This window comes from Uranotaenia lowii, chromosome 2 (assembly GCF_029784155.1).
Source record: "Uranotaenia lowii strain MFRU-FL chromosome 2, ASM2978415v1, whole genome shotgun sequence".
In the NCBI taxonomy this organism is placed as follows: Eukaryota; Metazoa; Arthropoda; class Insecta; order Diptera; family Culicidae; genus Uranotaenia; species Uranotaenia lowii.
Window position 1 is genome coordinate 74993278 of NC_073692.1, and position 24929 is coordinate 75018206.

The window sequence follows — 24929 nt, forward strand, 5'->3', positions numbered from 1 at the left end:
GGTGCACGGATTCACCGCAGTTTAGCCAAAGTATGAGTCCCTATGCATTTTTCAGATAACAGTACGACAAATCTCCAATGCTTCGAACATCATACCCGGTACCATGGCTTCGTGTGAACTGTTATGGTTGTGAATGGTTCGTGTCAGTGACAGTGTATTATGAAGGAATGAATCAACCAGACACACAGCCAGTTAAAAATTTACAACATTTTAATGTTGCATATTTACAACAGGTATCCTGTTATATATTGAAATAATGATGAATCAGTTTACAACATGTAATTAAAACGATCTCACCAAATTTTTGCTCCCAAAAACTTCTCAATGATGAACGCTTGAAAAACTTGGCAACTCTGATGGCTGCCAGTGAGACAACAACAATTTATTGTCTTGTATACGCCAGATTTTTCACATCCGTACATGCAATTTCCGTCGCAGAGACTTTACGTCAAGCTATACAAAAACTTCACTAAATAAACCCTCTTTCACAACCCATCATCACCAAAAACACCACAATCACACTTGCTCAATGATTCCTGTCGATCTGAGCTCACTATTTTAAGTATTTATTCTGAATCCGAAAATTGAATCTGAATTAACATACAAATTTTGAATGATGAACCTGATTCTGATTTTCTAGCGCCGATGTGGTCTAGTGGATAGGCTGGCGTGAGTCTGGTATTAGTACGCCAGGCGTACTGGGTTCGATTCCCGGTATCGGCAAGAAAAACTTTTGGGTTCGAATCCCATAAGCGGGGCCGAAAGGTAAGATGTGTTTCATTATATAACTGACTATATAATTGGAATGTTCAATCAGTTGCCAGCTGGCCAGGTATATACACGGATGCCGGAATACCTGTAAGTAAACTAGCCCACCTGATTGATTCGTTCTTCCAAAATATACCTACATCAACACACGCAATACATTCACCACATAACAGTTCATACGAAGCCATGGGGTCCGGGTATGGAGCGCGCTGCATTGGAGATTTGTCGAACCTAATAATCTAAGGAATGCATGTGAATCCATACTTTGGCAGAAACTGCGGTGAATCCATGCACCCATGGTGGATTACCAACATACAAACATACATACATGAACCTGATTCTGATTTTCTAATCCTGGATCGCAATTTTGATGCTTCGATATATTAGAATTATTTATACGAATACGAATACGAATAATACGAAAGTTAAAGAACTTATCAAATCAGAGTATGAAAGAAAAACTATTATTTTCTTAATATTGAAAATATTAATGAGTTTTCAAACTCATGAATGAAATTTTCAATGAAATTCAAAATCATATTTGAATTAGGATTTCGAAACACCTTTTCATTACAATTTTTTATGATGATTCTAACTGGAAATCAAGAATCCTTAACATGAAACTGAATCCGAAATATTAAAACAGATATACAATTTTGATTTTGGTAATATGAAACGATAACCTCCGAAATGGGTTGGATCTCATTTGAAATTTATTATTCAGAACTGAATTTAATTAAATTGAAACAGAATTCTAAACCTAGAAGTTTTCGAGGTTTTGATTGTTACTCTCGCATACTCAACTATCAAAATATGATATAGAATTAAAAATTTTGAGTGAAGATTAGAAAACCTTGCTTGCTTTTCCTGGACCTCCATGGGGAAGGGGGGTAGTTTAACTCTACCCCCCCCCCCCCCCTACCTTACCGTTCCTACGGCTATGTTTAATGATCTTATCTGAAAGTTCAAATGAAAATTTTAAACATAGTTTTCGTCGTAATTGATAGATTTACAAAGATATGGATAGTCAAAAATTCCATCTTTGAACCTATTGTTCTCTTTTTGGTAATAGACTAGAGTAGGGTTACCATATCCTGCAATGCCGTAAGAAGTAAATTGAGAAAATTTACCTAAAACATTATAATATAATTATATCATAATCAAAAACAGAGACACTTAAGCTCGTTCAAATACAGCCAATTTGTTGAGATCTATGTGTTTTACATGACAATTAAATTTTTTTAAAATACTCTTTGACTATTGAAAAGTGAAAAGTTAGGGGATGAAGATTCCTAGCTGGTGAATTCATAGTGAAGTGTTTGATGTAAGCTGACATATCACACTAAACACGATGAAGTATTGTATTTCAAAAAGAGTGTTTTAAAGACGCGCATTTTTCTTTTAACAAACTTGTGCGCTTTTTATTTGTGTACCAGGCATTTGAGAACGTTGCTTTTGTGCATATTGATTACTGTTTGGGGGCTTATTGCATAATGAAAGGCGCTAATTGTGTTCACTGTTTTTATAAAACCAGGATATTTAAGTAAGTGGTTGTAAGCAAGGTTGCCGAAAGAAAATTCTGTGTTTTTGAAAAAATAATTCTGACTTTCTGTGATTTAACCCAAAAATTCTGTGATGGTTTTCTGTGATGCTATTTCCTTTAATTTCATTGAAAATTCATGATAAATTGGGTAGTTTAAACATTTTAGTTGGGAAAAATCAATCACATTACCAATTTTATCATACTTTTCTAATTCAAAGTAAGAAACCTAAATTTGATTTCGAACAAGAATATTATAATTTTGGAAATCCATTCAAAATTCAAAAATTCTGTGAAATCTGTGAATATTTCATGAATTTTGTGTTCTGTGTCACAGGTTCTGTGATGAAAATTTGTTCAAACTTCGGTGAAATTACAGATTTTTGTTTAATTTCGTCAACCTTGTTTGTAAGTTGAATTTCTTTGGTAATTCTTGTGTAAGATGTGGAACATAAATTTCATATACTGGAAGAAATAAGTTCACTTTCACTACACATAAGTACACATACATAAGGTATCACTAGGTAAGGTATCTTTAAAAAATATTAAAGCTTTTTAACGATTCAAAAAAACCACTAAAATTTCAGTTATTAAAATTTCAATTTTCCCTTCGGGCCCGAGGTAAACCACCTTATGTTCCAGTGAGAGATGTGTTGGCTGTGGTAGACCTAGACTATATGATCGAATTATACCTTTATCTTAAATCTATAGATCTTCGCGTTTAAGTATCCCTTTCCTCTTTTTCTTTTTTATTTTTGTCTATCGTAGTTTTGAATAATGAACGATGTACTCAATACTTGAATCCTTAAAACAAATAAATGGACAACATTGTGAAAAATCTTTGTTAATTAAACTTAAGCAACTGTTGTACAAAAAACTAATAGTCTCCCGGCTCTGTTAAACTAAATGGTTTGAGCCGTTTCAAATAAACGAATTGATAAATATTTCAATTTTTTTCACTCCCAATCAGTTTTGCTTGCAGCACAATAGTGAGAACTATGTTGTATCTTGTTGTTTATTTGCATGAAGGTGACAAAAAATGTCTCAAAATACTCGAAATAGTTTCCAAATTTTACCCATTTGAAAATTTTTTGGTTCGTTTTGAAAAAAAAAAGTTTTAATTACGCCAGGGCTAAAAATGGAACATCATGGTTGAAAGGGTACTATTTTTGGACCCCCCACAAATTTTCCAGGGTTTCTAACGATTTTCTTTTATTTTCGGAAAAATAGTTTGTATAGTTCATATTTATCACATCGAAAGTGGTTTTCCGTCGAACATTGCCTTGGCCAGTGAAAAATCGTGAGTTTTCTAATTCACTTTGATTTTTCAAAATGTGTCCTATAATTGAGTTTACTGTTTTACCACTGAAGAGGAGGTTCATTTTTAAAAACGTTGAAAATTTGATAAGATTTATTTACTATATCAAAAAACGATATGATAGGATAAAGGAAGAATAAAAGTTCATAGAAAGATGCATAAAAAGATCGGAAATCTTTGCCAGCAAAATGAATTATTAAAATTTTTTGGCCTTTTTAGACCAAAGTATTCTCTTGGTCCAACGTAGGGCCACTCATTAAATTCCAAATTCCGTTCCCTTAATCAAAATTTTTATGAATTCAGAATAAGTATTTATATTTCTCCGATAAATTTTGATATCAAGATTTCGTTTTTGAAATTGTTGTTTTAATGTGTTGTTGATATATACCTTCTTGTAATTTAGGTATTTTTAAAATAACTGTTTAAGCTTGTGCTCAAAATTTAAATGTCTTCCTGCATATAAATATTGATTGAACTTTTGATCTGGGAAACTCGAGTTCATCTTCACTGGATAGATTCAGAATCACGTGGACGATTAACTCACCCACAATAATAAACCCTTTTGAATGACCCAATCAAACCCATTCGTTAACCTCCAATTCATTACTGGATGGAACTTGCGTTCTTAGAAGTATCACCATCGCATCAATTGCTGATGCTGACTCAGATCATTCGGCCATCATCACCACCGTTGTGCTGGTGACATTTTATTCTTCATAATGAAACACACGGAAACGTCAACGGAAAAATGGATTCCTCCGGCCGGGGCCGGAAAATTGAGCGGAAGCAACTTTGTCACCCAAGATGGATTACAGCCACCGTCGTCGTCGGTTTATGTCCGGATCAAGCGACGGATTTCATAACCGATGGAGGTCGGTCAACTTTTGCCTTCCGCCATTCCGAAGGTTGATCGACGTGTCGCTCGACGGGGGGCAGGAATATATTCTTTAGTAAGTATGAGTAGCACCCCACGTGATTGAATCAATCAATTATGGCCCGGGTCGGTCGAAAGCTGTCAATGTCAGTTTGCAGAATGAAACTTGGAGCTGTTCTATACGATTGACGAACGTGATGGGGATGCGTTTTTTTTTTTTAAAGTTGCCCTTTTTTCATTTGAAAAATAATCTCATATTAAATCAACCACGTGGTGTTTAATCTATTAAGTTTCATTTTGTTTTTTTTTTGTTTTGCAGAAAAACGTGTTATTTTAGGAAAACCATCATCTAATGTAAAATTTCCACTGACCACAATGCCGATAAATCGGGATAAAACTGATCTAACCGAACAAAAAAATCGTAAGCGAACGCAAAGAAAATCAAATTGTGCCTTTTCGTAGTGAAACCAAAATAATAATACAAATAAACCGAATAATAGCAAACAGATGTATCCCGAAACATTCAAACAGTTGACGCCAGTTTTGCACATGGATTCGTTGGAATAGAATCAGAGATAAAAAAAAACCAGTCGATAATAATGTTTGTAGCTGATTTTTTTTAGTTTTAACCCCCAAAAAATATCCAGAACATAAGCTAGGCAAGGTTTTATGTTAAGTGTAGAGTTAGGGTCTGATAATTCACAGCCAATAGACTCATTGTAGATGAATCTGTGTGAGATGAACTGTAAAATCTCTTGTTGAATATCAGATGATGAATAAGTTTTCATCCATGAAGGGTTGAATCATAAAGCACAAATTCATTACGTTTCAGAAAGAATATCTCTTTGATACATCGCTCAGATTCAGCAACAAACATCAAAAGTTTCCATTAGAATATTGATATCTTGTAGTTCTTTACAAATAGTTTGATATTTACTGCGGGCTGAAGGAAAGAGAGACCTACAAACTTCAAAAAGTGAGCCATTTTATAGAGTAACAGTTGTAAATCAAAACCCATTCTTATCAGCTAAACAAACATCAAATAAATAACAGATCAAAACACAGAATAAAGAATATTTTATATGAATAATTAAACAAGGATCAGTCTCAATAACTGACCGAAAATCAAACTAAATACCACTAAAGCGTTTCATTCTAGTACTTTCATGTTAAAACTTCGACCTTATCGCATTTTCTCTCGTTCATAGAAAAAAAAACAAAAGGGCCATTCATCGGAATCACTGTAATCTTACCTTCTACATACTAATCGTAAGCTAAAAACAAGTTCATCGACATATATATTTACCGAAAACTAAAATCCATTTAGTCTCATACGTACTTACTAAAACCATCTTACAATAAACAATCTACGAGAACCAATCGAAACTGCTGTTTTAAAATAAAGTGAGCGCAAACCAAAAGATAAAAAATTTACAAACCCAGCCACATTCAACTAACTTAAAAAAATTACTAAACTTCGATGCTACCTAGTATAGGAGGAACAAAATAACAACGGAAACTGTACTAACAATAATAAAAACTATCTTAAACTGAACAACAACTCTTTAAAGATGCTGATTCAAAAAAAAGATTTGCCTGTTTTAATTCGTGGAAACAATTGCTTTTAACTTTTTATTTAATTCAATAATGAAGGTATTTTTTTAATGTTCAATCCTCTGATCTAAGATAGCTACAGTAGGCTGATTTAGTACAAAGTATCTTGACTTTTTAGTACAATGGTTGAAATTTTGTTGCATACATTTAGGCGGTTTACAAACCTCTAAGCACTGCTAAATAATTATGGCTTCTATTTTATGAAACGAAGGATTTACTCTGTTAAAACTCCAAAATGTTCTTCAGTTCAATACACCTAGATGCCTAGATTAATACGAAGTAAAATTTTAGTAAAAAAAAACTCCGAATTTTATTACGTTGTTTAATTTTTTTTTTTTTAATTTTATCCATTTGTTGCATTCCCAAGACCGCTAAATCTAAACAACTGAAACGCGTGAGCGGGAAAACCAAACTCAAACCTAAAAACTCTAATCATTATTCATCGAGCTTCGAACTGGAACAACATAATAGTGAAACACACACAGAGGTCGAAAAACAGTTACTATTAACTTAGCAACTTTGTTACTCGGTGAGTAGAAAAGCTGCGAATGGACTAAACATTTAAAGCCTAAATTATCAACAAAAGCGTTAGCGAATAGTTTCAAACAAAGTTAGTTTTAAAGTTAAATAAAAAAAATAAAATAAAATGATCGTTACAATTCTGTTATATTTAGAACAAAATGGTGGTCCATTAACAAGAAGAGGGGATCGTCAATCTTGAATACTGAAAGCTTCCGTAATGCTTCCTGCAATCTGGTGCAGCAAATTTGGAACAAACAAGCTCATGTTCTCAATGGTAAAATAAATAATAAATTGAAAAAAAAATCAGAAACTAAAATACAGGAGAATCGTGCGGTTTCTCAGCTAGAGTTAAATATTAGTTGAGTCAACAAAAAATAATCTCTAACGAATAAGCCTGGATCAGGAAACTGTAGGGTAGTAATTGTTGAATTTTGGTTTTTATTTGCCGCATTTCTGCGCAACTATTTGCGTCCTTGTTTAGTTGAGCAATGATCATTACGGCTTGATGGAGTAACATATATTTCTAAAAAAAAATACATAAATCACGCTAGCTACTAGTTTTGAAACAAAAATAAAATGGTTGAAAAAAAAAATCTTTCTGGCGATATTTCCTATTACTACGAACAAATATTATGTATTGAGTAAGTTGTTTAGATGGCAGATTATAGCGCAACCTAATTATGTAAACAAAAGTAATTTATCCATTATCGCATAACAGAAAACTACTGGACATACTAAGCTAGTAAAAATCCGACAGACCATTGACCATTGTAAATAGTATCTTAATCGTACGGAAAAGTGTGGATCAATAAACTGTGAGAACTAATGATCGTTTGAGCGTTGAAAATCAAAGAAGAAACGAAACTATTTTCATACAGCCGATATAAAACCAAAACCAAAATAATAAATTATAACAAAAAAAAAAAACAAACAACAAGATATACGTTTTCAAGTTACGGTTCACTGTTGGAAAGTGAAGCACTCTAGGAGCTAAATCAACATACGATAATGTAATATCAAAACCGCAGTAACTGTAATGAACAAATCAAACGAACCGAACGTATCAAGCACAAGCACGAGAAGAGGAAATCTAAAGGGCAAAGAAGAAAGAGCTAAGATTTATATGTGTAAGTTGAAAAATTATAAATAAAAAAAACAAGCGACATCTGTGAAGAATATTTGAACATATATTAATAAAAACTATATTATTATTACTAAACAAAACAGACAGAAAAAAACATCAATCCCCAAAACATAATTTGCTTCTGGTAGAAGCAGAGAAAAAAGAAGTGGATGAGAGAAAGTCATGTGAATGCGCTGAATAATTTTGTAACTTTTAAAAACAACGGAATGATGAAATAAATAACATATCTGCACAAAAAAAACTCGAGGTGTTTCAATTTGGAACTATTTGAAGAATTTTTTCCATGTTCTGGGGGAAAATAAAGCAATTGGATTTTAAGTTTTTTATGTAAGTTTCGTCGACATTTTTTTATATAGGGGAGAATGAGGATACTTGATCACTGGGGATACTTGATTCCTTAGCTATATCTCGAAACTGGAATGTCTTACAAAGATCAAATGTTCTAGAAAATGTGCCAAAATGAGCAAAATAACAATGCTTGTAGTTTAGAAAATTTTAACAAAATAATTGTTTGAGTGATTGAACTTTGTTTGAAAAATTTCACAAAATGTAACTTGACGATCTTTTTTCATCACTTTAAAATGTTCCTTACATGGGAAAATTATGAAAAAAATATTTGTTCCAATGTATCCATCGTTCGAGCGAAAAATGAACTTCGTAATGCCATATTTTCAAAGCAATGGAAAAATCTCAACTTTTTTCAGAAAAAGTTTTCTAAAATGTTGATTATGGGTACAATTGATCCCCTAGAGTTGAATACAATTGATCCCCCTTCCAAACAGCATATTCTTCTTCTGAATCGATCGTTATGATTTCTGATTACGAAATTACTAATATTTATTCAAAAACTAATATTTATCAAACAATTGTCTGATGAAAAGAGCAAAAATAGTTAATTTTCTCTTAATTATAAAAAATAGCGCCTTTAAGTATGCAATGTTATTAGCGTTCAGACAAAGTTATAGAATTTTCTTCTTATTGTAATGTTCTGCTAGGTATTCCGGAGTAGCAAAGGACAAGTAAAACACGCCTAGTCTGGTTGCCAGTCAAAGTACGAATAATCTTTTATTAGAGAACCTACATCTAACACATACATCTACGACTTACGACTTTGGTAGTACAGTCCAAGGTGTGTATATTTAATAGGTGTTACATTCAATGAGTCCAAGATACTACATTCACTTTATTTTTATCTAATTTTTAGTTAGGATCATTATTCGAATTGTCTACTACCGATTGTACGTAATCCTGCATGTAGGTCGGCTTTCGGATGACTCGCTTTGTCACAGCTGGTTCTTTTCCGGTCGTATCCCTCGAATGTCCGTAGTCCTCGTTGCCTGTTGAATCACTTGGAGTCCTGGGCGTTGGTGAATCCTGCTTCGGAATATGGCTGGAAGTTGAAGCTGCGTTGAAATCATCGGGGATGCGCTGTAAATGAGAAATATGTCTACGATACTTCACGCCTGATTCTTCCGCTGACACTATAACGTCTCCGCCTTTCCTTTTGAGGACCTTGTAAGTTTTGGGTTCAAAGTTTGGAGCCAACTTATTAGTTTTTGACATTTTCTTGATCAAAACTGTGTCGCCTTCGGAAATGGAACTTGGTTTAGCATTGCGTCGCTTGTCCGCATATTGCTTTCCTATTTCCTTGGCAGTCTTGTCTCGATCTACAGTTTCTTCGTCCTCGTTTTGGTCTTTTGGCTGGAAAATCGAGGGAAGCCGGTCACGTATGTTATAGCCAAGAAGCATTTCCGACGGAGTTCTTTTTGTGGTTGAGTGTGGAGACGAGCGGTACATCAGTAAATACTTATGCAATTCCTCAACCCAATCTGCATTCGTTGCTTGGCTGATCATGAGTCTCTTCAAAAGAGATCGGTTTTGGCGTTCGACCTCACCATTTTGCTGTGGCCAATATGGAGTCGTGCTGATGAGTTTGATGTTGTTCATGTCACAAAAACTGCGAAACTCTTCGCTGGAAAATTGCGGACCATTGTCAGCAGTAATGGAGAAAGGGAGGCCAAAACGGGAAAATATAACATTCAGTCGCTTAACAGTTTCAGTGGTGTCGGTCTTCGTCATGATCTCTACTTCTATGTAACGGCTGAAATAGTCAACTACTACAAATAAGTAATGTCCAGACGGTAGCGGACCAAGGAAATCAATGGCCACATGTTGCCAAGGGCCAGAGGGAAGTTCCCGTCTTTTCATCGGTTCTGGTCTTGGTGGGGCCGCAACTAACATACACCCCCGACAGCTTTTAACATAACGCTCTACATGGATATCCATTTTTGGCCACCATACTTTTGCCCTCATTCTCTGCTTCATAATTGTCATTCCGGGGTGGCCTTCATGGGCTAAGTCTAGAGTACGAGTTCGCAAAATATCTGGCATCACTATTCTAGTACCTCGAAGCAATATCTTGTCCACAAAGCTCAGCTCCGTGACAAAAAGCTTAAACGGTGTTGCATCTTCAGTCCAGTCACCGTGTTCCATCCCTATACGAACAGACTGGATAGTGCTATCGGCTTCTGAAGCTTGTTCGATTTCCGAAATTTTCAAAGCTACTGGTAGAGCGTTTGAAACTACCCAAGCTACATATTGATCCGCGTACTCGTCAAAAGTTTTTCCATTTGTGGTATCTGTTATAGCCAATCTAGATAATGGGTCCGCAATATTGGATTTTCCTGGTCGATAAACAACTGTTGCTTTATACGACTGTAGTCGGACCACCCATCTCTCTATCCTAGCGCAAGGCTTAGACTTAGGGCCGAAAATAACCTCCAATGGCTTGTGGTCTGTAATAAGTTCGAATGATCGTCCGAATAAATAAAAGTGAAAGCGCTCAACTGCCCATACCAGGGCAAGAGCTTCCTTTTCAATCTGTGCGTATCGCCTCTCAACGTCGGACAAGCTTTTGCTAGCATAAGCTATTATCCTGGGGCCATGTTCATTCATTTGTATCAGAACCGCCCCTAGCCCCACAGGGCTAGCATCAGCAACTAGCTGCGTGCGATCTGAATCGTTAAAATATCCCAATGTAGTAGGGGAAACCATGTGATCCTTCAATTTCTCAAATGCTTTTTGGTGTTCCGGTTCCCAGACAAAATTATGTTTCTGAACCGTTAACTGTCGAAGTGGGAATGTCAGTGTTGCAACATCTGGAATAAATTTGCTGATATAATTCACGAGGCCTAGAAAGCTTCGAACTTCCTCCCCGGATTTCGGTTCACGGAAGCGGCGAATGGATTCTAACTTGTCCTCATCTGGTTTGATGCCTTCAGCGGACAGGATGTGCCCCAAGACTCTCATTTCAGAAACACCGTAAATGCATTTGGTTTCATTCAGAACTACGTTCCACTCACGTAATCTTTGCAGAACCTTTTTTAACCTCATATCGTGTTCTTCCTTGTCGGAACCATGCACGATGATATCGTCGATGAAAACCAAGCACCCTTCGCAACCACTTAAGACTTGTTCCATAGTCTTTTGGAACAGCTCTGGCGCGCAATTTATTCCGAACATCAGACGGGTATATCTAAATAAGCCCTTCCGTGTGATAAATGTGGTTATATCACGTGACCTTTCCGATATTTCAACCTAAAAGACAAACCCCATGAAAACTTTTGATAATCAGCTCATATTTATTGTCATCAAATAATCGAAGTAACTTGTTTATAAATGATTTTATCTCAACTCATTAAATGTCACAGTTCAGAGCGTATCGAACACAAAGCCTAACCTACCTGGTGAAAAGCATTTTTCACGTCCAGACGGGAGAAAAATTTCGCTTTAGCCAAATGCGGTAAAAAATCTTCGAAAGTTGGGAGTGGGTGATTTTCCCTTTCCACAGCCTCATTAGCACGTCGCATATCGACACATATGCGTACGTCACCGCCGCCAGCTTTCGGAACTACGACTACCGGTGATATCCATTTAGCTGGTTCGTTGACCGCTTCGATGACACCCTGCTCGAGCAACTCGTTCAGCTTCTTATCGACCATCTTTTCTAAAGCAACCGGTATGCGCCGATATGGTTGCACTACTGGAACTGCGTCAGCTTTTATCGGTATGTCCACAACGATGTCTTTTATTGTTCCAAGTTTCTCACATTTAACATCAGCTTCCACTTCATTAACAGGAATCCCAATCTTTAAAACGTCCATCGCCGTTGCTGTGTCTCGGCCAATCAACACTTTTCCATCTCCTTTTACAACGTAGAAATCAACCAACTTAGTTGAATTTCCTAACTTAAGAGAAGCCGTAAAGACGCCAACCAACTCCAAAGATTGTCCTCCGTAAGCTTTAAAGGTCACCGATGCATCTCGCTGTTGTTTCGATACGATCACCTTCTGCTCCTTCAGTTGCTCCCAGTTCTTTTGACTCATTAGGTTATACTTGGATCCGGAATCGATAATGGCAGAAATTTTTACTCCACCTATTTCGCAGTTTATTTCTCCGTTACCTTCAGACGTTGTCAAATGGAAAATGTACTCCTCCTGCTTATCAGCGATGTGCTTAACGACATTTGATTCATCATTTTTACGACTTGAGGAAGAAGTAGCATCAGGACGCTTGAATTTCGGGTTACCATCCCACTTTTTCTTCCCAAATATCGGTTGTTTGCTATGACACTTCTGCCAAAAATGATCTTTTCCGCCGCACTTTTTACATTGCTGTCCTTTTGCTGGGCATTTGTCATCTTTGGCGAAATGACCAAAATAACCACAACGATGACACTCAGGTTGCTTCAGTTCACTGAACTTCGTTCTTTTCCCGTACGATTTCACCTCGATCCTGTTTACCTCGGGGGCATTCGGTTTCGGGTCACCTGCACCGACAAACGACTTTTCCTGCTGTGCTACTGTTTCAAATATTTTAGCAACACTTAATATCTCCTCGAGACTTGCATCTCCTCGTTTCAGGAGGTCACGCCGTAGCACGGCAGACTGACAGTTCTGTATAATCTGGTCCTTTATATTTTCTTCCATCCTGTCATCGAAACCGCAACGTTCAGCCTGAACTCGCAGTCTGATGGTGAACGAGTCGATGCTTTCGCCAGCTCGCTGCTTCATCTGTCGTAGTAAATGCCGTTCGTACGTGGAATTTTCCTTTGGAAGGAAAAACGCGTTCAATTTTGTTTTAGCCTCTTCATAGCTGGTCATGTTTGGTGTGTAGTGTTCAATATTCAACAACGGACCTCGCATTTCAGTTCCTGGCACCTCGGGTAATGTATCGAAAAGCTGCTGAACATTCGGTCCTGCGTAGTGCAGTAATAAATCCTTTTTCCAATCTTCATCCTCGATTCGACTTGCCCGGATCATTGTTTCGAACGATCGTATCCATTTCTGCCATTCGATGCCCGCGTCGTCCGTGTGCGAGGCATAGTCAAACGGCTGCATATGCATTCCCAGTGATCGAATCATTTCTGAAAATAAAATGAAAACGCACCTTTAAGGAAACAGCTTCAAACATAACTTTCTGTTTTCATTTCGTATCCAATCCGGTTAAACTACACTCACTCTTGAAATCAACTCAAAATTATAGTTCTTTCCAACTTTATTTGTAAATTTTTCCGTATTAAAAAGGAATCACAAAGTTTATTTGCCTACGGTTGTAATCAAAACCAACTTTTTTTTTCTGCTCGAAAAATTAGCTGTCACTTTTCGTTCTGATTTCGCCCAGTGCTAAATATACGGTCCGTCATTTTCTACACCAATACTATCACACATTGTGAGCAGACATAATTTTCTTCTCGGTTTTTCACTGGTGGATCATTTAATTTTTCTCAACGGTCAAAACCCCGCATTGAAGCGATTTATTTTTTTTACACACTCATACAATTTCGTTTTCGCATTTAAGCCATTTTCTTTTCGCATTTAAGCAGTTCCGCATTTAAGCAATTGTGTTCCCGCATTTAAGCAATTATCTTTCAGCATTTAAGCAGTTCTGCATAGCAATTCCGCATTTAAGCAATTTTTCTACCACATCTAAACACCCAAGCAACCAGAATTCCCTTAAAAAGGTTCCACAGAAGCTTAATCAGCTCTCGTTTGTGTCTGAAGGGAATGCTGATCAGCCCAAAATTTAAGTTCTTAAAGCTACTTTCAAGTTCGTTTAGGTGGCTGAAGAGAACGCTATTCAGCTTCTAAGAGAATGTCAAGAAACTTCTACGCGCCGAAAAAAAAATCCGATTGACAGATTGTTCTGACAACCAGATGTCAGATTGCTAGGTTGCCGGTCTATCATGGTCTATCTCATTGGTTTTAATTATATTGTTTTGATTACAAAATCTGCTTACACGCCTAGGGAATTGAACCGCTGCTCTCTAGATTGCGATGAAACTCACCAGCCTCTCGACCAATCCAGCAATAGATCATTGCCATTGTAATAATTTGTATTTAAACTCAATATCATTTGAGATGATTGAATAGGTTGGTCAATAGTTTGTTCCTTATGTCGTTTGAAGGACTTTCAGTACACAATATGAATAATAACAATAATTCGCATCATCAAAAATTTATTCGAATATCTTAACATTTATAAGAAAAATTCGAAAAAATCTTGAATTCCTTTGGTAAATATCAGTACAGATATAAACAAAACAAATACCATGACAAGAAATTGACAGACAGTTTTGACATGTCGCTTAGAATTCCCATATAGGTTCTTTAAAACACCTTCAAGTATCTTAATGGTGCGTTTTAGGATGTTACGCGAACGTTATCGACCTTCTTGAAAGACATTTTTGACATGTCGCTTAGTATTCCCATATAGGTTCTTCAAAACACCTTCAAGTATCTTAATGGTACGTTTTAGAATGTTACGCGAACGTTATCGACCTTCTTGAAAGTAGTTCTATTGAATGCGCTTAGAAGTTCCGTTATCGATAGTTTATCCTTTCAAAAGGCGATAGAAGTTCCTGAGTAACTTTTACGCGACAAGAGTCACCTGAAGTTCCCGTAAAACATTTTTTCAGCCAAATGTGAACTTCGGAGTTCGGAGTTAAGTAAAAACGCGACTTTTGGTTGCTTGGGCAGTTTTCCGCCAATATTTAACACTTTTCCGAATCGCATCGAAGCCATTTTCCTCTGTATTAAAACTGATGATTGGAGCTACAGATCTGATCTTTTTTTCCACGCATTTAAGCAATCATTCAATCACAACCAAAGTTTATTCACATCAGAACATTTTTCACTTTTTGGTCCGTTTTTTCTGGGATACTTACCGAATGGGGTCGCCATAACCAAACTCGTCGCCAAAATGTAATGTTCTGCTAGGTATTCCGGAGTAGCAAAGGACAAGTAAAACACGCCTAGTCTGGTTGCCAGTCAAAGTACGAATAATCTTTTATTAGAGAACCTACATCTAACACATACATCTACGACTTACGACTTTGGTAGTACAGTCCAAGGTGTGTATATTTAATAGGTGTTACATTCAATGAGTCCAAGATACTACACTTATGTCTGCTATAAATTGTGAAATGAGAACAAACATGACCAAAATAGTCAATTAACATTCTATCTTGGGGTTTGGTTTGATTTTTACACAAGGATTAGGGCTACCTGAATAAAAGATCAAGTCTCCTTCAATAGGGGATCAAGTCTCCCCTAACTTCAGAAAAATCGCATTTTTTTTTACTCCCACGAAAATGCTTCTAGTTCATCAACGGGTTCAAGTATCGTTCTAATTTTTGGAGCATAGAAATTTGAAGTTACAAGCTGTCAGAAAATGTCAAAGACGGCGAGTTGCTAAATTTTTCCAAAATGATATGGTGAAAATGAGAAAAGGGGATCAAGTATTCCCCCTCTCCCCTACATATAATTTTCTTTCAAATAATTATGTTAGATTTAAAAGACAAACACCGTCTTAGCCGATCTTACAATGCTAACCTTTCGGCCATTTTCAATTTTTTTAAACATGTTTTTATACTTAAATACGCAATATAACATTTTGCGTTTATAGAAATTCGATGCGATGAATCGAGCTTCAATCCGTAAATATATTCGCCTTCTTTTTGATTTGTGTTGCATTCATAGAGGCGTTCGAGTTTGGTAAAGTGTCATACTGCCGCTGCCGGCAAGAATGTCCCATATGTAAAAACAACGAATTAAAAAAAACGGCTTTAAAGATTTTTATAAACTTTCGTGGATTTATCGGTTCAAACTTTACCTTTTCTATCTCTTTCTTCACAGATATTAAGATAATTGTTGTAAAATATCGTCCATTGTTTTTATTGCTGTGGAATTTGTTGATGCGCAGAGAAGAAAATAATGATTAGTCAGCCTTGCAAGTATATTTCGCGTGCCTTTTAAATGTAAAGCTGTCCCATATCTTGCTATTCTTTTGTCAGCTGATCAATTGATTCCCTCTATCTGCGCTATATTAGGCTGAAACAACCCCCTCCCCTTTCCCTATCGAAATTTTCAAAAAAAAAACCGAAGGTGGAATAAATAAAGTTTCAAGTATTTTGTGTAAATTTCGAAAGTAAAAAAACAAATATCCGAAAGATTACATGACCGAATAACAAATTTTGGAAGTTTGGTAGTTTTTGATCTAGATTTGATTGAATTTTTCGATAAAAATTCACTTGATTTATAGGTTTTGTGCAATGATATAGTATGCAACTTTGTAGCACGAAAGCTTTTGTGCAATTTATTTATATTTATTTGTTTTTTCGCATTATTTTTTATTATCTCCCCCCTTCTCTCCATCGACATGTGCCAACTCAGATTCATCAATTGGATGGACATGAAAAAAAGGGGCCCACTTTTTTCTTCCATTAATTAACATTAATGAAAATATTGGAATATTTTTATTCACAAAGTAAAATTACTTAGAACTCGATCAAACAAACTTTAAAAAAATAATTTTTCATACGGTTTTCTTCTCAGTGTAGTTGAGCAACCGTTATCTTTCTAGCTGTGCTGTAACGCCATGAAACATTTCCGCGTTATGTACCCAAGACTCATACCATAAGAGATCGGCATTGAACGCACTCATCACACGCTCGCGATGACAGGCGATGACCTTCGAAACTCATATGAGTCGATATCGTCCTTGATTTGCCTTTAAATTTGTTTACGCGTTCCAGCTGTGTCCTGCTATTTTTTGTATACTACTTTAAAATTTTGTGATAATTCCTAAGACTGACATATAAATAGTAATAATTGTGATTTTTGCATCAGCAATAACCAGAGTGCTGCTTCAAACAACATCATTTCTATTCGTCGCCGCCAAAGTGTTGTTGAAATTAGACAACAAAATTGTTATTCATTTTATTTACATATCACTCCGGTAATCAAAGACGTTTTTGTTACTCGACTCCCATGTCATTCAGTTGAACAAAGAGAAATGACGATGAGTTTCGATACATTTCCTGAGAGAGTACTTGATGTATTCTTTTAAAATTTTACAAATATAATCGTGTTTATCGCAATCTAAAATTACAAAATTCAAAATGAATCGATGGTTAATGGTACTTGTCAGTGCAGCAATCTTCGGTTGTTCAACTGCCTTTAGACCGGTCGTTATTATCCATGGAATTCTGACCGGAGCCGATAGTATGATAGTGGTGGTTGAGGAAATTCAGAAGGTAAGTACCGGAATAATTTGCTCTTCTGATTGGTGATGATTCATCATTATTTTTTTACAGAACCATCCGGATACTATAGTATACAACACCAATCGCTTCGCTGGCTGGTCTAGTTTGGAGAATGCGTGGCATCAGGTGTTCGAATTCAACAACGATCTGCAAAAAATATGCCGGGATCATCCCGAGGGAGTAATCTTGCTAGGCTACTCACAAGGAGGTCTGCTGGCCAGAGCAGTTTTGCAGATCTACCCGGATCACTGCGTTAAAAAGCTCATATCCCTCAGTTCACCTCAAGCAGGGCAGTACGGAAGTAATGTTGCCAACACTTAAGGAAAGTAACGTTTTTGAAATAATTTTTGTTTATTTCTTTCAGCTGAGTTCCTTCATTTGATATTTCCTTCGTTGGTGGCCAAAACTGCCTATCAGCTGTTCTATACATACGTTGGACAGCATACGTCCGTGGGAAATTACTGGAACGATCCGAATGAACAGGACAAATACGAAGCGTTCAGCATTTTCTTACCTTACGTAAACAACGAGCTACCGTCGACAAATTCGAGCCAGTTTCGGGACTCACTGTTAAAGTTAGAAGAAATAATTCTCATTGGAGGTCCCGACGATGGTGTTATCACTCCCTGGGAATCGAGTCATTTTGGTTACTTCAACGGTTCGTACGACGTTATTCCGTTCCGACAAAGAGAAATTTACCTAGAAGATCGCATTGGTCTACGGACTTTAGATGAAAGTGGGCGACTCAAGCTGGTAACCCTAGCAGGCGTGAGGCATTTTGATTGGCACATGAATATCGATGTGATCAACAAGGTCATAATACCTTATCTCGATTAGAAACAGGCGCTAGAAATATGTGATAAGATATAATTATTTACTGCAGCTGCACATGACTGAGTAGAGAAAAATAGTTGGTTTTAACAAGGAAAGCTTTAAAATTTATTATTGATTGATTTTTGTAGCAAAATTTTCTTCAAAATATGCCCTTGTAAAAAATTGATATATTGAGTTCGAGTAAAAACATGATAGTTGAATATTGGGCAACAGTTAATATTAGTTGTGTTAGAATAATGAATGCTGTAGTGTTTGTTAAGTTGGGCGTATGTTATTTAAACAGGTTTTTGAGTCCCTCTAAAAATACATGAATTATTTTTAAATTGTGAACTGATATTTTGTCTTATCGTACATTTTCTTGCTTACATTTTAAAAATGTACATCGTTAAGCTCTGAAAAGTCTTATAAATCTCTGCAATCGCGTAATAACGTTTGAAAGTCTTAAGGACTCTGAAATGATTTGCAGGAATTTAATATCGCAAACATATCGACAAATGGTGTATGCGTTATGAACTTTCAGAAATGAAAACACCTATGCCCGTTACGTGCATTGCAGCTTTCATACCCTATGCTTTCAACGAAGAAGCTTTATCCCATTTCTGGAATAAAAGCTTTCCATGCATCTGGTATAAACAGCGCGCTTCAACGACTGTTATACACACTAAAAGCTTTAAAAGAGCAATTTGAAAAACCAAAATTCGTGGCCAGCTTTGCTAAACATACTTTTAAATGAACATTATTTGGTAAGTAGGATGAACAAATACAAATATTTGTTTAAACCCGTTTTTATTTTTCTATTGTTCCTGGAAAAAAGTTGCATATGCCTTGCAGGAGTTGAGCCAAAACGCATCATTTATCACAATAACATTTATCAACAACACATTTATCACAACTGAGATGCTCAACAATAGCTGTGTAAAATTTGTTTCCAGATTCTACAAAAAGGCGTTTTTCGCAAAGCATGTGGATTTTTGATAGTATGTTTAAGTGATTTTTTAAAAAGGTTTTTGGGGTGTTTTACAGAACCGATCTATCATGCATAACAATGGTAATGCCTTCTTTGCTTATATTCAGATCTTGCTTGAAATTAGCATGTGAACTTCTGGAAAGCCAATAATCAATTTAAGCCTAGAGAGCCTAGAGATTTATCATGTTTTATTCGTCCAATACTAAGATAAGTAACCTTGGAGGAGAATGGGGATACTTTCTTATTTTCATCATATCTTTTAAGGAAAAAAATACAAACTCGCCATCTTAGGTATTTTCAGACAGCGTGTGATTTCTAGTTTATATACACCTAGGTTTTTTTACGCGGTTTTTTTTTTTACACGGTTTTATTTTACACGGTTTTCGCGCATTGACAAGGTTTTGAGAGAAAATATTTAAAGGAAAACACTTAGAATCTTTTTGAAGTTGGAAAAATCTTAGGTCTGAGACTAAGAACGTGAAACATGAGACTTGAGACATGAGACTTGAGACCTGAGACATGAGACCTGAGACCTGAGACCTGAGACCTGAGACATTAGACTTGAGACTTGAGACCAGAAAAATGAGACCTGAGATCTAAGACACGAGACATGAGACATTAGACCTGAGACATGAGACTTGAGACCTGAAATATGAGACCTGAGATCTAAGACACGAGACATGAGACTTTAGACCTGAGACATGAGACTTGAGACCTGAGACCTGAGAGCTGAGACCTGAGACATGAGACCTGAGACATGAGAGAGGAGACATGAGACATAAAACATGAGACATGAGACATGAGACATGAGACATTAGACATGAGACATGAGTCTCAGGCATGAGACATGAGACATTAAACCTGAGACATGAGACATGAAACCTGAGACCTGAGACCTGTATCATGTCCCATGTCTCAGGTCTAATGTCTCAGGTCTCATGTCTCATGTCTCAGCTCTCATGTATCATGTCTCAGGTCCCAGGTCTCATGTCTCAGGTCTCAAGTCTCAAGACTCAGGTCTCAGGTCTCAGGTCTCAGGTCTCAGGTCCCATGTTTCAGGTCCCATGTCTCAGGTCTCATGTTTTGTGTTTCAGGTGTCGGGTCTAATGTCCCATGTCTTAGGTATCATGTCTCAGGTCTCAGGTCTCAGGTCCCAGATCTCAGGTCATATGTCTCAGGTGTCATGTCGAAAGTCTCAGGTCTCAGGTATCAGTTCTCAGGTCTCATGTCTCAATCTTCAGGTCCCAAGTCTCAGGTACCAGTTCGCAGGTCTCAGATCTCAGTTCTCATGTCTTAAGTCTAAAGTCTCAAGTTTCAGGTCCCAAGGTGTCTCAGGTGTCAGGTCTCAGGTCTAAAGTCTCAAGTTACATGTCTTATTGTTTCAAGTTTTAGAGCTGCATAAATTTAAAGGTCTTTTTTGCACGGTTTTCCGCATTTAGAACGGTTTTCGGGAATAAGCAGGGTTTTTTTCACGGTTTTTTGGCTTTCTTACAGAAAGGCATAGGGAACGGTCAGTTGGGGATATCATTAATTAAGGGTCCAAGACCCCACTTTATAGGTACCAATCGACTCAGCTCGACGAGTTACGATGATGTCCGGGAATTTGTATGTTCCATAAAAACGTTCTTAACACATTAACTCCTATTCTAGGTTTCACGATTTTGATGAATTTAGTATCAAAAAATTGCATTTTTTTCCCTGTAGGACCTATCTCAAAACCAAAAAAAAAACAAAATTGTTTAAAATTTTTCTATTCCATAGAACATACCCAAGTAACCATAAGCACTAAAAACTAGCACCAACTCTGCTCTAACATCAGCTATAGAGCTTGATTCTGTGCATAATATTAGCCCTGTGAGCCAGGTTTGGCGAAATTAACTGCGGCTTTAGTGCAGAAACTGGTATAACCCTATAAAAGCACTGTGCTATGCTGAATTGATGCCTTGGGAAGAATGACCGTTGTGTTAAATTCCCGGAAAAAAAAAAAAAAAAAAAAAAAAAAAAAAAAAAAAAAAAGAATTGATGCTATAGCGTTGGCGGGCAAAATGCTGGGAAAATGCAAATGGCGTTCAAATGAGGTACAACCATGCGGGTAAAAAAAAATTTCGATTTCTGTTTGGCTCCATTTTTCTGCCATGATAATGAATTTGACTTATTTTGATATTCGCTGATGCATATTAAGGGGATCTCTCGGTTTGAATTTTCAATATTTTTTTTTTTATTTTTCCGGTGAAGATGACCTGGAATCGAACTCATGACATCCATATTGATCGGATATTTTTCAGTAACTCTGCTTGTGGACCTATCAGGTCCGCGTTAAATCTTTGAAATTAAAGCCCTATTTGAATCAAATTTCTGGCAACCGGTGCCCTAAATTTGCATTGATTCAACATCAATCAATGCTAATGTGCTTTGGCTTAATGCCAGTGTAGTGCACAGATAGTGCAAAAAAGCATTTAAGCAAGCTTGTTTGATGCGAATTTAATTCTTGGAAAATATAGCATTTGTTATTCTGATTTAGAGCTATGTTGAATTTCTAAAGCATTGTGCAAAGCTGATGAAATGCTAGTTGCATTTTAAAAGAGTGGTATAATTCTAATTTCATGCAGCATAGCACTCGAAGGGCTGGTGTAATGCAAAATTGCACTTGGTATGCTGATATAGTGTAATTTAGCACTTGAATGCTGGAGTAAAGCTATAAAAATGCAAAGCTTTAGTGCTTATGGTTACTTGGGTATCATGCTTACGTTGGCTCCAAAAAAGGTAGCCATTTGCTCAGCAGCAGTAGCCAGCAATCGCTAAATTAATTACAAAGGCGATCAAAAATTTGACAAAAATTTCATAAAACAGCAGAGAATCGATCCCACGCCATCTAGCATGAGAGTTTAGGAGGTTAACCCCTTGACCACTAGTGAGCGTCGAGAAATGTGGCTCTCAAACTTTAACAGTTTGAATTATTTGGATTATAAATGAACTCGTTGAATATAAGTTCGTTTATCCTCCAAAAAACGTACTGGGCACCTTTTTTGGCTTTCTTACAGAAAGGCATAGGGAACGGTCAGTTGGGGATATCATTAATTAAGGGTCCAAGACCCCACTTTATAGGTACCAATCGACTCAGCTCGACGAGTTACGATGATGTCCGGGAATTTGTATGTTCCATAAAAACGTTCTTAACACATTAACTCCTATTCTAGGTTTCACGATTTTGATGAATTTAGTATCAAAAAATTGCATTTTTTTTCCTGTAGGACTTATTTCAAAACCAAAAAAAAACAAAATTGTTTAAAATTTTTCTATTCCATAGAACATATCATGCTTACGTTGGCTCCAAAAAAGGTAGCCATTTGCTCAGCAGCAGTAGCCAGCAATCGCTAAATTAATTACAAAGGCGATCAAAAATTTGACAAAAATTTCATTAAACAGCAGAGAATCGATCCCACGCCATCTAGCATGAGAGTTTAGGAGGTTAACCCCTTGACCACTAGTGAGCGTCGAGATATGTGGCTCTCAAACTTTAACAGTTTGAATTATTTGGATTATAAATGAACTCGTTGAATATAAGTTCGTTTATCCTCCAAAAAACGTACTGGGCACCTTTTTTTTATATTGAGTTTAGTAATTTTTGCTATCGATTTTCTTTAATCATAATCTTTTTTATAGATTAATAATATATAATTCAGAAAAAAGGAATCCATTATTGTGTCATTTATTTCCAAAGATAATTGACACTCTGTAAGAAAGCCTCCAATCCACTGATAAGTGTATTAAATCGGGTTTTTTACACGGTTTTGGGAATTAACATGGTTTTTTTGCACGGTTTTTTTACGCGGTACGTATGTTAGTGTAAAAAAAGACCTTGGTGTACTTCAATCAAAAGTTAGAAGATGCATTAACCCGCAGAAAAGCTAGGAGGATTTTTGTTGGAAGAAAAAAAATGGGATAATTTCGAATTAAAGAAGATTTGATCCTTTATTCAGGGCACCCTTTCCCTTTGCAAAAATCATGCAAAATTTGAAGATAAAAGGCCCATCCACTCATTTTACAGTTTATAACGAAAAGAATTCCAAAAGTATGTCTACTACTAAAGGCGCAATTTTACAATTTCTAGGATAAGGCCTTTTTTAGTTCTTTTTATCAGGCATTCATTATAAAAATATTGGTTATTGTATAAATATAAGTAATTTCGTGCTTAGCAATGATCAAAATCTATTCATCATTCTATTCATCTCTTTTTAGACTCTAGGCATCAATTAAGGCTATAACATATGTACATTTTGGAAAACTTTTTCTTTAAAATAAATTAGAGTTTTATATTGCTATGAAAATTGTTGATAATGAAATGCATTTTATACTCTATCGATTGAAATATTGAAAAAAAAAATATTTATATTAAATTTTTTTCATGTGGAAACTTTTTAAAGTGATAAAAATATCTTGAAGTCACATTTTGTTGAGTTTTTCAAACAAAGTTCAATAACTCAAAAGAATAATTTTCAAATATTTTTAAGATAATAGCTCTAATGTTTTGTTTTACTTGGCACATTTTTCTAGAACATTCGATCTCTGTAAGACATTCCGGTTTCTATGTATAGCTAAGGAATCAATAAAACCTATGTTCAAGTATCTTCATTCCCTCCTACTGTATACTGTGATTCTTCAATATAAGGGGAGAAGATACTTGATCCCTGGGGATACTTGATTCCTTCGCTATATCTCGAAACAGGAATGTCTTACAAACATCAAATGTTCTAGAAAAATGTGCTTAATAGAATAAAACATCAATCCTGTTATCTCAACAAATTTTAAAAATTAAACTTTTCGAGTTATTGAGCTTAGTTTGGAAAATTTGACAAAATGTGATTTGGAGATCTATTATTATCACTTTAAAATGTTTCTCACATGATATAACTATAATAAAAATATTTATTCCAATATGTCAATCCTTAGAGTAAAATATGAACTTAATAATGCCATATTTTCAAATGAATAATAAACTCTCAATTTTTTTAAGAAGAAGTTTTCCAAAATGCATGTTATGGGTATAATTGATCCCTAGAGTTCAAAAAGATGTATTTTTCATCTGAATGGATCATGATTATTGGTTATCATGAAATTACTAATATCTCACCAAAAACTAATGTTTATCTGGTGAAGATCTGCTAAAAAGGGCTAAAAATACTGTTTTTATCTTAAAATAAGATAACTGCGCCTTAAAGTATGCAATGACTCTAGGGTAGAAGACAAACTTTTATAATTCTCTTTGTCTGATACTTACAAAGTGTGAAATGAGAACTTATATGGCAAGAAAAAGTTAAGGGAACTTTTATCTTCGGATTTTACAAGATTTTGGCCTAGGGTCAGGGCACCCTGAATTAAGGATCAAGTCTCCTGTATCTACCACAATTTTTTTAGTCTCATGAAAATGTTTTTAACTCATCTACGAGTTCATAGATCGTTCTAAATTTGGAGCATATAAACATGAAATTAAACGCTGTCAGAAAAAGCAAAAGACGGCGAGTTGCTAAATTTTCCCAAAAAGACATGAAGAAAATAAGAAAAAGGGATCAAGTATCCCCATCTTCCCTTATTTAAAAAAAAAATAAATAAAAGTTCATATGTGATAACAGTTACGTTTAAAATTTACTTATGAGAAGCAACATCAATCGAAGGGATCAATCTCGATTGTTTGAAAACTTCAAGTGAAATTATCAATCCGAAATTAAGTTAATACAGACTTACGG

General features: G+C 35.8%; 2 protein-coding genes and 1 long non-coding RNA gene across 3 annotated transcripts; 2 read left to right on the forward strand and 1 right to left on the reverse strand.

Annotated features, from left to right (window-relative positions):
• The first annotated feature begins 1744 nt into the window (after positions 1 to 1744).
• Positions 1745 to 6540, forward strand: LOC129747621 (uncharacterized). Its single transcript, XR_008737546.1, has 2 exons — positions 1745 to 4576; positions 4820 to 6540. It is a non-coding gene; the product is annotated as an uncharacterized LOC129747621 (long non-coding RNA).
• Positions 6541 to 8923: 2383 nt separating this feature from the next.
• On the reverse strand, positions 8924 to 13218 carry LOC129747317 (uncharacterized protein K02A2.6-like). Its single transcript, XM_055741469.1, has 2 exons — positions 11524 to 13218; positions 8924 to 11377 (listed from the first exon to the last, which is right to left on the reverse strand). Exons 1-2 carry the CDS (start codon positions 13201 to 13203, stop codon positions 8981 to 8983), a joined length of 4077 nt encoding a protein of 1358 aa, XP_055597444.1. The 5' UTR covers positions 13204 to 13218; the 3' UTR covers positions 8924 to 8980.
• A 3691-nt stretch (positions 13219 to 16909) lies between these two features.
• LOC129746714 (lysosomal thioesterase PPT2 homolog) lies at positions 16910 to 18548 on the forward strand. Its single transcript, XM_055740566.1, has 3 exons — positions 16910 to 17375; positions 17436 to 17685; positions 17749 to 18548. The coding sequence occupies exons 1-3, from the start codon at positions 17241 to 17243 to the stop codon at positions 18219 to 18221; spliced, it is 858 nt and encodes a 285-aa protein (XP_055596541.1). The 5' UTR covers positions 16910 to 17240; the 3' UTR covers positions 18222 to 18548.
• The last annotated feature ends 6381 nt before the right edge of the window (positions 18549 to 24929 follow it).